At 52.4% G+C, this 14,634-nt stretch overlaps 1 protein-coding gene across 1 annotated transcript; it reads right to left on the bottom strand.

Moving 5' to 3' along the window:
- Window positions 1-796: 796 nt before the first annotated feature.
- On the bottom strand, window positions 797-11,264 carry CLEC3B (C-type lectin domain family 3 member B). Its single transcript, XM_037828869.1, has 3 exons — window positions 11,046-11,264; window positions 6,766-6,864; window positions 797-1,214 (listed from the first exon to the last, which is right to left on the bottom strand). The coding sequence occupies exons 1-3, from the start codon at window positions 11,152-11,154 to the stop codon at window positions 814-816; spliced, it is 609 nt and encodes a 202-aa protein (XP_037684797.1). The 5' UTR covers window positions 11,155-11,264; the 3' UTR covers window positions 797-813.
- Between the last annotated feature and the right edge of the window lie 3,370 nt (window positions 11,265-14,634).

Raw genomic sequence — 14,634 nt, 5'->3', positions numbered from 1 at the left:
GGCGTGCATATCTGCCTGGATTCCTGGGAATGGTCTCTGCTCTGAGCCCCCTGACAACCCGGCAGCAGGAACCAGCATGCCAGCGCATCTCACTATGGATCCACATGGTGGGGGGTGGGGGGCAGGATGGGGAGCCTCCTCCCTGGAGTTGGGGGAATGATGCTGGATCCCAACAGACGGAAGTGGATTCTAGGAAAAGAAGCCTGAAACGTGAATAAGGTTTATGTAGTTTAGTTGTACACTGCTAATTTTCCGATTTTGCTAAGCGTGCTGTGCTTATGGAAGAAAATGTCCTTGTTATCTAGAAATGCACACTGACATATTAGGGCACAGGGGCATCATGTCTGCAATTTACTTTCAAGTGGTTCAGAAAAAAAATAAAAGGAGAAAGGAAATATGGAAAAATGTTACGAAATTTCGTGAAAATACAATTAAATTTAAAAATTTTTAAAAGATCAGAGTTCTCTCTTCTCCCACTTACTCTTTTCCTCCTCCCTCTCTTCAGCCCCTCTTCATGTCGAAAATCCACTGGCGGTGTGAAAGGCGCGTGCCCAGCCTTGCCTCCTTCAACCCGTCCCCTCCCAGGGCTTTCGGACCAGGCGCCTGGAAATCTCCCCGCCCCGGCGGACCCAGCACAGACCGCAGCGATTCTCCGGAAGCGACAGCAACTTTATTTTGCTAAAGGAGGCTCCGGGCGCTCGGAGGGGCGCCGGGCGCTGAGCGGGGTCCGGGGCCGGGAGGCCCCTCCCCGCCCTTCCTTGGCACCCCCACCGCACCCCCATACCCCTCCCTCCCCACGGTCCCCGGCCCCGGCTACACGATCCCGAACTGGCAGATGTAGGGCAGCTTGTCGCGGCAGCGCTTGTCGAACCACTTGCCGGCGGCCGCGCCGGACAGGGCGGCGCAGTTCTCCGCCTTGCCGCCGTCGGGCTGCGCGGTGATTTCCGTCTCCCAGTTCTTGTAGGCGATGCCGCCGCCGGTCATGTCCACCCAGGAGCCCTCCACCGCCATGTCGTTGAGCCCCAGCCAGATCTCGGCCTCGTCGCCCACGCTCTGGCGCAGGTACTCGTAGAGGGCGTCGTTCTCGTTGCCCGTCTGCGGGGTGCCCAGGGTGCCCCCGCGCGAGATGCAATCCTCGCTCGCCTCGTGGAAGGTCTTAAGCTGGGTGAAGGCCAGAAAGCACTTCATGTGTACCTTGATGCCCTTTAGGCAGACTGAGAGGGAGGGAGAAGAAAGGGCTGTTGGCAAAGGTCCCTTGGGGTTCACCAGCCAAAGAACCAACTTCCTCAACCGGACCCACCATCCTCCACCCCACCCTGTTCATCCCAGGAGTCCAGGAGAGCCCCTAACCCAGGCCATAGAGGTCCTGACCATGTGCTCACTTTGAGGACCCTGCTGTGGTGGGCTTGGTGAAGGTCTTGGTGCCCCAGCTGCTGGGAGTGAGATCAGGCCTGTCCACTAAGGAGCTGCCTAGACCAAAGTCATACTCCTTCCCAGTGCGGCCCCATCGGGTCATCTCTGCCCAAGGCTGGATAATTCTGAAGGGGACTTCTAACTCCAAAGAGCTCCCCAAGGGGTCGGGCCTATACTGAAGCTACTACAACCCTGTGCCAACTCCTGCTTCCTTCCCCTCCTTCCATAGGTGTGGACCCAAGGGCTTCCCCTCATAAAAGTCCTAATGATTCCATCCCTGAGTCAGCTTCCCAGGGAGTCCAGCTGGAGCCACCTGCTCCAACCTTCCTCTGGCCACAACCCTCCCTAAGGACAAGCAGTCCACAAGACCCAGATTCCCCACCCAAGAGACCCAAGCAGGCTTCCAGGGCTTCTCCAGAGCACTGGTTATGGTGGAGGGTGGGAGGATGGAGCTTAGACTGCAAGGCCCCTCAGACAGAGGGGGAGATGGGAAGAGATGGGGACAGGCTGTAGGACCAGCTCTTCAGGCATGGAACTCTGAGGAGTCCAAGAATTCTAAATTTGTACCTGGCCTCACAGGTTGTGATGAAGGTTTATTTGGTCAATTTAGGGGGGGAAGGGGTGCTAGAACATGTTTTTAAGCCTGATTTATAACAAATATTTATAAGGGTGTGTGCCTCCATTTGTCCTCTTACTGTTGACCCTGGAAATGTCAACCTTCCCATCTATCTTCTCATGCATTCACTCAACAAATACTGAAGGAGCAACATCTCCCTGCCCCTGTGGGCATCTGACACCCTGGAACTTGAAACTCGAAGCATTACAGGGGCATGCTTGCCCGCAGGCTCTGCTCAAAGTCAGCAGGCCCTGCCTCATGCTGCACTGTGGCTTATCCAAGCTGTCTTCATGGCCCCCACATTGCCTATCTTTCCTTCCCCGGACTCTGTGACACACTGCCTAGTCCCCTTTTGAGGATGAAGGACTTTCTACCCTAGCTGTTGGGAGCTCCAAAGGAAGAGGAAGATGCCCTTAGCAGTCAGCTCCTTTCAGGGATGGCCTCAGCAGAGAGAGCCTCCTGGCCCGAGGCCACGCCCCCTTCCCAGGGAGCCTGCTTCCAGAGCCTGGCCCACCAGCCCTCTTGCCCCTACTCTGGACGGTTCTGAAGGGTCACCCCATCCTCAGTCGGCTGAGGTTTTCATCAAGATTACAGTGCAGCGCGGCTTCTCCCTCTGCCTGCTTCCTTCTTTCCCTTCCCTTCCTTTCCCTTCCGTGGGTCCTGATCCCAAGGATACTCCCTAATAAACCTCCTGCCAACTAAACTTCATTTTAGCTCACTTCCCAGGAACCCCAGCTGCAACACTCCCCCAATAATCCATAGTCCTCAATGAATTTACTTATCATTGTTATTGTTACTAACATTTTTGTTGCTGCACTATATTCACAATTGTGTTGATTCGTGCCTGTCCACCTCCATACCTTCACTCCTGCCATGCCCTCTGCTCAGAATTCCTCTTTATCTTCTGTAATTCCTGCACATCCTTCAAAGGCTCAAGTGAATATATCAATTCCATGTATCTATGAGGCCCCCAGAGAGCAGGGCGCTGGCTAAGTCACCCCTGCCTCCCTCGTGCCTGGCAGAGAAGTTCAGGGCGGGTTCTTCATACATTTGCTGACTGGGAGGTGGGGGGTAGGTGGAGGGAGGCTGTGCATGGAGCAGAACAACCCAACCCTCCCCTAATCCTGATTCACTCATCTCTTTGATTAGGTCAACATAGCTCAGTAATGCTTCAGGTGGGTTTATTGACAAGGTGATAAGTGGGTTGGAGTGGATGATGAAAGGAAAACAGTCCCCAAGGAGACCATGAAACTCCAGGAATCAACAGACATGGAAGGAGTTACTTTGGACCTCCACATGCCCCATTTGGGCAGGAAAGCCTTCGCCCTACCTCAAGGTTGTGAGTGGCATCTGGGTTACATTAACTCTGCACATACATATAGCTTAGATATGAGAGGGAACTTAGAGCTTGCCCTGCAAGTCTACCCCCATGCCCTTCCACTTTACAGATGAGGAAACTGAGGCCCAGAGTAGCATTGTGCTCATTCTAAATATTCTCTCTGTGGCAGACACTGTTGGCTGACCCAACCAACATCCCTTCCCAATCTCCCTTTTCTGCTACATCCTTGCATTACCAGACCCTCTTGAAGCTACAGGCAACCATATTATAGAGTTCTGGTCAATAGGACGTAAGTGGAAGACTTTTGCTTTCCTGATGAGTGGGCCACCTTCTTCCTTCTTGCCTTGAATGCAGTCATAATTCCTGCAGCTGGGAAAGCCATCTTGGGACCATGAGTTGACACTACTGAACAAAAGCTCACAGCTACCTACTTCCAAACCCATGTTTTGTTTAGCCATTTTTATGTTCTCTATTACTTGAAGCCAAGAACATCCCTGGTATACCCTTCCTTTCTAGAGTCCTCCCCCCACCCCCATACCTGCCATGTTTAGCAAGTTGTCCAGAGTCATCCTCTCTCTGCCTCTCCCTTCCTCCCTTCCTTTCTTCCTCCTTTTAAAAAAAATTTGCTGAGCGTTGATATGTGGCAGGCACTGTGGCAGGCAGGGTGGTGGGAGAGAAAATGACTAGCAAAAGCAGACATGGCCCCGGTGTTTATGGAGCACACAGTCTAGTGGGGAAGGCAGTCATAAATCAGCAAGTGAGTTTATAATTTAAAACTGGGATAAATATGATGAAGGAAAGAACATGGTTCTATAAGGACATATAACTAGGCAGGGGATTCAGACAGGGGATAGAGACTCTCTCATCCCCTACCCCAAGAAGGTGATGCTAGGAGCATTTATTAGGTGGGTCCTGGGGGAGTGATTCAGGCTGACAAAACAACATGTGCAAAGGGCCTGTGGTGGGAGGGACACAATGTGGCACTTTAGAGGACAGAAGGATGGCCAGTGTTGCTGGAGCTCAGTGAGCAAAGTGGAGAGGGCCAGAACAGGCCAGACCATGCAGGGCTTGTCCACCTTTATCCTAAAGGTGAAGGGAAGCCACTGAGAGAGTTAGATGGGGGCGTGGCATGATCCAATTTGCATTTTTAAAGATGATTTTGTCTAAAAAAGTAGATCCAGGAATGTCAATTAGGAGGTCTTTTTAACAGTCCACAGAAAGAGAATTGTCAATTAGGATGGCTGTGGTAGAAATGGAGAGCAATAGATGGATTTGAGAAAACTTAGGGAGTAAACCCAGGTAGGCTTGGTAGTACTTGGATTTGGAAGATGAAGGAAGAGGGGTCAAGGCTGCAGGGCTGGGACTAGGGTGAGGCAAGTGAGGTGCCTAGAGCATGAAATGTCAAGAGACACTCGCCCTCCAGGTTAAGCAAGTGCGGGGTTGGCACCTGAGAGTGAGTTCCTAGTCCTGACCCTGCAAGGCTGACTCGGGTTTTTCGACTTTCATAATGCGATGGATGCAGATGCTGGAAGAGGCCCAGTTTGAGAAGGAAGATCATGAGTTTGATCTTGAACAGGCTGAATTTGAGGAGCTTCTGTGATACCTAGGAGGAAAGGGGGAGCAGGCATTCTGCAGCTCTGCAGAGATACAAACTTGGGGTCATGGGTGTCTGTAGAGAATGATGGAAGCCAGGCATGGAAAGAAGATCTGGGAAGACCAGCTTAGAATAGAAGGAGAAAAGGTCCTAGGACAAAGCCTCAGGTTACTTCAAAACTTCATGGCCAGGTGGAGAAAGATGAACTTGCAAGAAAACGGAGAGAGGACGCCAGGCAATGGGAAAACGAACAGAAGCATCCAGGATCCTGGAGGCCTGGGAAGGAATGTTCCAAGAAGGGAGAAGTGGCCATCAGCAGGAGGTGCTGCCGAGAGGCAAGTCATGGGAGTTGGTGGCACGGAGGTCACAGAGGGGTGGGCAGCTAATCAAAACTTTGGGTGGATGGAAGAGGGTAGACGCCAGCCTGAAGTATCCTGGGGGTTGAGTGGGAGGGGAGGAAATGGCAACTGTGAGTATACACAGCTCTTTCCAGAAGGTGGCTTGTGAGGGCCACCTTAGGAGGGGATGAGTGCTCCAGAAAGGTTTTTCCTTTGACAAGGGAGGAGGCTTGGGTATCTGAATGCTGAAAGAAAGGACCTGAGTGGAAAATCTCCTACTGAGAGGCTCTTGGGCTGAGCAAGGGTCCCCTAGGAAGGGAAAGGGAGAGCCTGGGAGAGGGTCCTTGGGCACCTTGGGTTTGGAGGAGGGGCCGTGAGAGGGTGGCTTGGGATGCAGGGATTGCAGATTTTTTAAGGACTAGCTGAGAGGATTCCAGGCTGATGGGTTAAGAGGCAGCCCAGCAAAGGGTAATGTACTTAGGCTCTGGGTGGAAAATGGGGTGTGATATGGTGACGGGCCCTCTGCACAGGTCTGCTGCCAATAGGAAGTGCTTAGAACAATGCAGGCACTGGCACACCACGTGGAAGTGTTAAACCTATGGTTATTCCGTGTTCTCCACGAGCTGGAGGGCAAGGGCGTATGGGGTTAGGTGAGTTTGAGGTGTACAGAGAATGGAGACCAATACAAAAGGAACATAGTGGGTGGGAGAATAAGTTGCCGGGTGGGCTGGCCAGGCAGCGCTGGGGGCAGCTGGTCACGACCTTCTGTGACCCAGGGTCCACAGCTGCGGGATTTTGTCCAGCCTTGCTCAGTTGGTTGATACAGAACCAGGGAGAAGGAAGCCCAGCTCTCCCGACACCCAGCACAGCACCGGGCAGGCTGTCTGTTCAAATCCTGCTCTGCTACTAACCATGTGGGTAAGGTACAGGACTTCTCTATGCCTCGATTTCCTCATCTTTAAAATGGGGATGATAAATCCAGCCCAGTTTAATTATGAAGACCAAAAGAAATAGCATCAGGAAAGTTGCTGCCACACAGGATGTAAAGCTAACATGCCTCCCTGGGGTTGCAGCAGCTGCTGGAGTGGAAGGTCTCCCCTAGAAGCTTCATTAGGGTGGCCCGTTACGCCTGCTCCATGGAGCACCCCAGGGCCTCACACTTCTAGTGGGCTGTAGCAGATTCGTGTTGGAGAGTCTTTTGTCCTGTTGGGACATTCCACTTCCACACCACCCACCTATGGCCAGAGACCTGACCATGCACATCTGCTTAAGGTTTGCAGACACATCAGAGGGTCTCCCTGACGGGAAGTAGGCTGGGGAGAGGACTCCCTGAACCTGGTGCTCCATCTACAGGGCTGGCCTAACGAGGCCTGGGCCCTGGTACCAGCTGGTTGCCCACCTGAGCCCCTCTACCTGATCACGCCTGCCCAGACAGGTGCCATCTGTGCCCTCGGGAAGCACTCACCCGTCTGCAGGGCCTGTTGCTCCTTCAGCAGGGCCACCTCCTGGGCCAGGCTGTCCAGCTGGGTTTTGAGCTCCTCAAACATCTTTGGGCTCACCACATCTAGAATGAAGTCGAGGGAAATGGAGACAATCACCAACAGATGAGGAAGACAGTCGGGATTGGGGCGGGGCGGGCACTGAGTGGGAGAACGCACAAAAGGGCAAGGGGAAAGGACTCCCCTTGAAATCTCGGCCATTCTCTCTGTCCCTGCCGGTGGTAGTCTCACTAATCATTCTCATTTTCCTTTTGCCTTCACTTGCTCCTGCTACAATGAGGCCTGTTCCACATGTATTTGGGGTTGTTGCTGGGGATCAGATGGGGGATTTAGCAGGTGCTGGGCTGGGAGGTGCAGGCAGAGCCTTCGCCCCACTTCAGAGGAGAGCAGAGCACAGGCAGCAGCGCAGGGGTTCTGAGACCCCACAGGTCCCCCTCCCCAGGCTGGAGGAGCAAGACCCTGAGTGGCAGGGCAGGGGCTCCAGCTGGGGCCGAGCAGCAGAACAGGTCAGCCCAGGCGTGGGTGACCAGGAGCAAGGAGCTCAACCTCTCTGAATTCAGTTTTCTCATCTGAAAAATGGGCTAATCGGGCCCCGCCTCAGAGGACTCTGGTGAGGACTAAGTGCCTGGTGCTGAGTGCCTGCCAGTCTCAGTTCCCATAATGGGAGCGAGTTGGGGTCCCGGCTTCTTGTTTCCATGGAGCATCCCCTGCAGGCTGGGCCCTGGGCTGCACCTTTCCACCTACCTCCTCATTGTGCACACCATCAGCCTCTGGCACGGGGAATTGGTCTACACTGCCACCATTGCACAGACGAGGAAGCTGAGTCTGGACTCGGGCAACTCACCTAAGATCACGGAGCAGGCGCTGACAGGGCTGGCCTGGAGCCCAGGGCCACATGGCTCCAAAGCCCCGCTCCCACCTGCTCCAGGAGAGCACACACAGGCTCCCAGCCTTAGCCATCCACTGAGCACAGGGCCCTTATCAGAAGCCCATGTGGTGTACAAGACAAGGGCAGGTGGGGAAACATTTCTGTGTGAATGTTGACAGCTGTGTGGGTGGAGCCCAGTCTTTCAAAACCCCAGAGGTGTCAGAAAAGGCTGCACTCAACTAGGGGGTAGAGGGTGGGGAAATGCTTGCCTGGCCCATGCCCATGTAAAGCCCACATTCATGGGGGCAAGATCACAGCCTTTACTTAGCCCTGAGATGACTTTGCAAAGAAACCGCGGGAAACAGCGGGGGCAAGAAACGTACTTATTCACAGCAATGGGATAGAAATTGGTGATGTAACTTATCAAGTATGAGAAAACAACCTCCAGATGAGCAAGGCAAAAAGGGGAGGGCTTGGGCTGGCAAACTGGCTTTGCAGGGCTATGCGTGCCTCTCAGCGGGGCTCTGCCTCAGCGGCATCACAGCTTCAGGACCCAGCTGCGTGCACCAGCACAGGTTGCCATGTGAGGTTGTACAAGTTGAGCACTGTGCAAGGGCACCCAGATGAGGGGGCAGACAGGGACCCACGTTTAGCCCATGCTTTCTCCCCAAGTCTTGCTATGATTTGTCAGCTCAGAAGAGGTACCTTTTGTAATTTGTGCCAGAGAGTCCCCTGGGGGCTGGCCCAGGAGCAAGATACTAACAGCCACTGTGCTCTGCCTAAGGAAAGGAGGAGAGAGGGGACCCAGGAGAGGGCATTTCTCTACAGCCCTGGGCTAGGAGTCAAGAGGCCCTTACACTGCCCTCTCTGTCCCCAAGCCTCGGATTCCTGAAGCATGTTATTGGAAAGGATCCCCTCCAGGTCCCTCCAGGTCCCCATTCTAAGGAACCGTGACCCCCCCCAAATGACCACCCTGCCCACCTGAGCTCTTCTGTCAGGGGCGGCCACATGGGCCCTCGAGCAACCCCACCTCCAAACCTCCCCGCGTGCCTCATTCCAGTTGCCCACCCCCATCCAGTGGCTTGGGCCACCCCCGGCACCACAAGAGATGCTTCGGAAGCACCCGGGGCTCTCCCCCTGCTCACCCCACCCTGGGGGCCGGGGCAACGGCAGGGGCCTGGCACATGCTCTCCTTTCCTCCCGCCACAAGTCTCACCAACTCGTTCCCCAACGCTCAACTCAGGCCCCGAGGGTTCTCCTTGGGCATGGCCAGCCCCCACCTCCCCTTTTGTACATCGGTCTCTACATCTAAATTGTTCCTGTGATTTGTGAAAAAGGCAGAGCCCCTGAGCTGGCAATTCCAGGGCTGGAGCCCAGGCACCTGCATTTTAAAATATCCCCAGTCGATGCTGATGCCTGAGTGAGAAGCACCACAGTAGACTATTTGCATCTTAAGAAAAGGGTTGGTGTTTCATGGCCGACGTGTGCAGCATAGAATATCAGCCCCTACATGGAGAAAGAGCTCTGTGAGTGTTTGTTGTGTAACTCAGTATAGGTGGAAGAAAGAAAAACCAAGCTGAGTCAGAACACTGGGGTGGGTTTCAGCCAGGGGCAGGGGCTGGGCAGGAAGCCCCCCGGTTGCTCTGCCGGCTATTCCACAGGCCTCTGGAGTCCTGGACATGGCGGGGGCACCCCATGGAGACCACTTAGGGCCAGGGGTCAAGTGTGAGAGCTGGAGTGACCACAGCATCATCTGGTCTGACCGTTTCTGTTTTTTACATGATTAAAGAACATCTTTAATAAACTTGAGAAACGCAGTCATTTTCCACATTCATAAATTATATTCTTTGCCTTTGGAGCTGTGTCCTTTATAAACAAAGTCCCTTGGTGGCAAATTTGGCTAATGCTTGTGGATTCAACCATGTGTAATGTTAAGTCTTCTCTTTTTTAATGAACATTTTGTAGAAAGTAATATATGCATGCCATTAAAAAAAACCTCAGATGGCTCAAAAAGTTAGTCTCCCTCACAATCAAGACTGCCCCAACCCCTTGTTTTTCTTCCCAGAGACAATCACTGCTACCAACTCCTTATGCACCCTTCCAGAAAAATTCTATGCATATACAAGTAAATGTGTATTTCTTTATAAATCTCTCTCTCAAAACAAATGTCAGCACGGTATCCATTCCATTTTTTACTTTTCTTTGTTCACTTTACAAGCCAAATCCTAGGGATCATTTTGCATCAGCATCCAGATTGTCCTCATCTTTTGTCACAGCCTTGTGGGGCTCCATCTTCCTGTTATACCTTTATGTGCTTCACTGGTCCCCGGCCAAGGGGCAATTGTCCCATTTACAGAGGAGGCTCAGAGAAGGGCCCTGCACCCCCTTGTCTTTCCCTTCCTGTGCTCTCTTGGCCCTGGCAGCCTGCTCCTCTGCATAAGTCCCCATCCTGCTCCCCTCAGACTCTCTGCCTGCCTGGGCCCCTCTGAGTCCAGGCAGCGGCCCATTGCCATGGCGACCCGCTGATGTTGTCTCAACAGAGCCCCGCGTGACCTCCTGCAGGCGGGGCAGCGCACGTGGCAGCCAAGGCAACCCCGGGACACCCCAGGCCCCAGAGGCGACAGAGGCAGAGCAAGGCTGCTTTCAGCTTATTAGTTTGGCTTTAAACATTTTTATCTCCTCAAGACTCCGATACACTACGGAATTCAGAATTTACTTGTTTCATTATTTTTTTTCCATGCATTAAGCATCTCCTATGTGCCAGGAACTGGGCTAGGCACTTTCACATATTTTGTATCATTTAATCCTCACCATAAGCCTTTGAACAAATATCACTGTCCCCATTTTACATCTGAGAGAAATGGAGTTCAGAGATTACAAAGTGCAACCTGGCAGGCACTCCCTGATGAGAATCAGCACCTCAGACTGCTGAGCCAAAGTTTCAGTTTCTTTATAATCTCAGCATTTAACTTTTTAATCTGTTAACCAAGAAATGTTCAAAGTTTTGCTATCAGTAGAACTTTTTCTAAAATATAGTAACATATATATAATATAAAATTTCTCCTATTTTAACCATTTTTAAGTGTACACTTCAGTGGTATCAATTGCATTCGCATTGTTGTGTCACATCACCACCATCCATTACCAAGACTTTTTTGTCACCCCAAACAGAAACTCTGTGCCGGTGAAGCAACAACTCTCCACTCCTCCCTCCCCCTGGCCCTGGTAACCCCGAATCTCCTTTCTGCCTCTATGAATCTGCTTGTTCTAGATATTTCACACAAATGGAATCATACTATATATATTTTTTGGTGTCTGGCTTATTTCACTCAGCGTAATGCTCTCGAGGTTCATCCTTGTTGCAGCATGTCTCCTTACCTTTCTTGGCATTTGCTGCCTTCTTGACCTTGGGGGCTGGTGTCTCAGCGGTGAGCTGGGTCAGGAGGGAGAAGAGGCAGAGGAACAGGTAGGTCCCCCAAAGCTCCATGCTGCTGCACCCGCTGGGGCTGCTGCTGCCTGCAGTGGGCCTGGTCAGAGAGCAGTGGCAGCCGTGGCTTGGCTGCACGTCTTAAGACAGGGGCCACAAAGGCCTCTCTCCAGGAAACCCTCCCAGACTTGGCTGCCAAAGTGCTGAAAAGAAAAAAAAAAAAAAAGCCAGCAAAAGGAGGAAGGCCTGGGAGCCCCAGAGCCTCAGGGCCCAGGGAACGCCCACCCTGGGTCCCCACCCAGCCAGCATCCTGGCCCTGTCTTCTAAAAGCAGTCATCATTTTCTGGAATTCTGAGAAAGACACAAGAGTTGTCGCAGCTCACATTTGCTGAACAGTTGCCCGGGGTAGGCATAGGGGGAACCGTGTCCTTCCCAGGCATCTGCTCATGGAGACCTCACACCAGTGGCCTGAGGCGAGTGCTGTCATTTCCTCACTCTACAGCTGAGGAAACTGAGGCTCAGGGAGGTGAAAGGACTTGCCCACGCTACCCAGCTGGCAAGGGCAGCACCAGTATTTGATCCCATGCTGGTTGACTCCAGAACAGTGATGCTGGGAGTCTCCTTTTCCGAGTGATGTGACTATTTTAGAATGTTTCTTATGATCATTTTGTGGTTCTGTCTCTTTATGTACTTGATGCATCTTATGGTTAAGAAATATGAGGGAGCCCTTCTCTTTCTCAACAATCCTATCCCAAAGCCACGAGGTGGGGCAAAGTGAAGGAGGAGACCACGGTGGTGGAGGGGGAGCCATGGTGCCCCAGAGCGGGTCTCACAGCCCAGTGGGGTGGAAGGCATCCCTGGAGATGGGGAGGAGGGCATCCCTGGACATGGGGAGGGGGGTGTCCCTGGACATGGGGGGTGGTCCCTGGAGATGGGGAGGAGGGCATCCCTGGAGGAGCCACCTGGAGCTGATTGTAGGGGTCATCCACGGGGTGGGAAGGCTCTGCCTGGCGTGTTGGAGTCCAGGGGGGCAGAGGAGTTGATCCACAGGAGAGATGGGAGTTGGGAGATTGGTTACCTCCGGGATCAAATAAGTGACTGCATTGAAGAAGTGGAGCCAGGTTTCTCATTGTTGGAGAAGGGAGTTACAAATATGGAGAGAGAGGAAACTAAAGTGCATACTATGGTGTTGGGTTAAAATCGGAATTACCAGTGTGCACTTGTGGACCTCAATGTAGAAATATATAAATTCAGATGTGAATGTGTGCATCTCTCCCCCAGCCCCATCCCAGGAGGGCCTTGGAGCAGTACCCCCTCCAAAGCCTTGAGCACTCCCGGCACCCAGGCGCTGGCTTCTACCTACAGCTTTCCATTCAGAGGAGCCAGAGCACCTTGGAGGAATGGCAGACTCCAGGGCTGGGGCAGGGAATGTAGAAAATGATCCTCGTACATGCCATTTTGCTAGAAAGCAAGGAAGTACTCAAAGAGTGATGGGAACATCTCAGCAGGATACCAGAAGCCAGCTTGACAACTCAACCACTAGCCAAATCAGGGGCCGTTTGAGCATCAAAATAGTGAGAGTCATAGAATGAAATAGGAAACCATGAATACACACAGATATAAGTAAATAAGTGAATACATTGAAAGTCTGATGAGGACTTATGAGGCAGCTAGAGGCCCTGACTTTAACAGGATGAGCCTGATTGTTGAGGGAGGTAGATCCCAGAAAAGCTCTGCTGTGGAGTCCACGAGGCGTTTCAGAGAATGGAGGCCCACTGGGTGGGCTGCTCTGGAGCTTGCCACATGGGAGCCAGAGAAGCCAGAGCAGGGTGTCAAGACACAGCCCCAGAGTGCGGGGAGGGGGACACACCCAGAACTGTCAGAGCCTGATCAGGCCTTCATTCTTTCAACAGTGTGCCCGAACCTGTGCTAGGCCTGGGGTTCATCGTGAAGGCCCCGTGCTGATAATGGGGACCGCCGCGGGGACTCACGGCATCTGTGCAGCCAGGGTGGGGCAGGAATGGAGGGAAGCCCGGGAAGGGACACGGAGGAGTGGGCCAGTTGAGAGACAAGTGCTCCAGCAGAGTCTTGGAGAGACAGCAAGTGTGACGTGTTCTAGCTCCTGAGCAGTGATGGAGATATGGACGGGGGAGCAAAAACTAAAGCTGGAGGTGAAGATGGGGCCAGATCACCAAGGGCCTTTCTAACCATATTAAAAGATTTCAAATATGACTCTGGAGGCAATGGGAAGCCAGTGAAGAGCCAGGCAGGAAAGGGCTGTGCTCAGACCCACGCTTCGGAGAGAACACTTTGGCTGCTGAGTCAGGGATGGGCTGAGGTCCCGAGAGGTGCCAGGGAGATGTTAGCATCTGACCATCGTCAGCCCCACCACTCTCTTTCTGTGAGCCGCATCTTCTGTTTACACCTGCAGAGTGTGTGCACCACACAGAGCGCCTCTGCCAGCACCTGGGAGTCCACATGTGCTGTTCAATGACAGTGGGGACAAAAGGGGAGTGTCTTTTGGCTTAGGGCCTCCTCAGGTTTAGCCATGTAGGAGAGTCTACATAGCCCGAGAGATTCACTAACAGTTCTGAGAGAAGACAAGTTCATCACGCAATTTTAAACTTATACCCTTCACTAGTACCTGTAGTGCCCTCAGAACAATTTTCTTAAAAAAATAAGTCCTGTCTTGTGAATAGTACACTGCCCTGAATCATATCTCTGTGTTAAAACGCCTATCTGATTAAATACAAACATTTAAAATATATCACAATTTTATGTAACCATGTTTGGCCATTTTGTCATTTTTTAATTGCTCCAGGGAGCCTCAAAATATGCAACTGGCCCATTCGTTGTCTCTTGACCTCTGAGAGCAAGACTTGCAAAGGAGGTTAGCAACCATCCCTCAGTGTAAGAAGTCCCTTTCCATTGACTGCAGGTGGTCTCCATGTGTTTGCTTAAACCCTTTCAGGGATGGACAGCTCATTACTCTGCAAAGCATCTGCTGCCACCATTACACAGCTCAGCTTGTTCAAAAGTTCTCCCTCTGGTGAGCCACATCTGCCTCTGAAACATCACCCAGGGGTCCCTGATGCCAGCCTCTGAGCAACTATGTAAGAGGCCAGCAAAATATTTGAAACTGGCCTTCAGGTCCTCTTTGACTATCTCTTCTCCATGTTCCTTACCCCCTTTTTCTTCCAACTGTTCCTCTACAATATGGTCCTCAGGCTTTCTTAACCTTCCAGAAAATCACCTTTGGATAGAATTCTGCTTGTTATTGTCCTCATTGTGGAGCAACCCTCTGAACAAAACATGTTCTTGAGGGCCTACCAGCAGTCCAGGGGCCTGTGCCTCCCAAGGTCTGTCTGGACACTTGCTCAATGCATAAAGCCACAGATCCCACGGGCTCTGGGTGGCAACCAGGCCTCGTTTGTTGCCAGCATTGAGCTGATGGCCGTCAAATACCCAGACCCCCTTTCCACCAAGCCCAACCCCTTGTCAACCACCAGCTCTCCCTGGCCACGCGTGGGCCACCATTGT

Source organism: Choloepus didactylus, chromosome 1, assembly GCF_015220235.1.
Source record: "Choloepus didactylus isolate mChoDid1 chromosome 1, mChoDid1.pri, whole genome shotgun sequence".
Taxonomy (NCBI): Eukaryota; Metazoa; Chordata; class Mammalia; order Pilosa; family Megalonychidae; genus Choloepus; species Choloepus didactylus.
The sequence above is the reverse complement of the archived record's forward strand: the minus strand, read 5'-3'. Positions and strand labels throughout refer to the sequence as shown.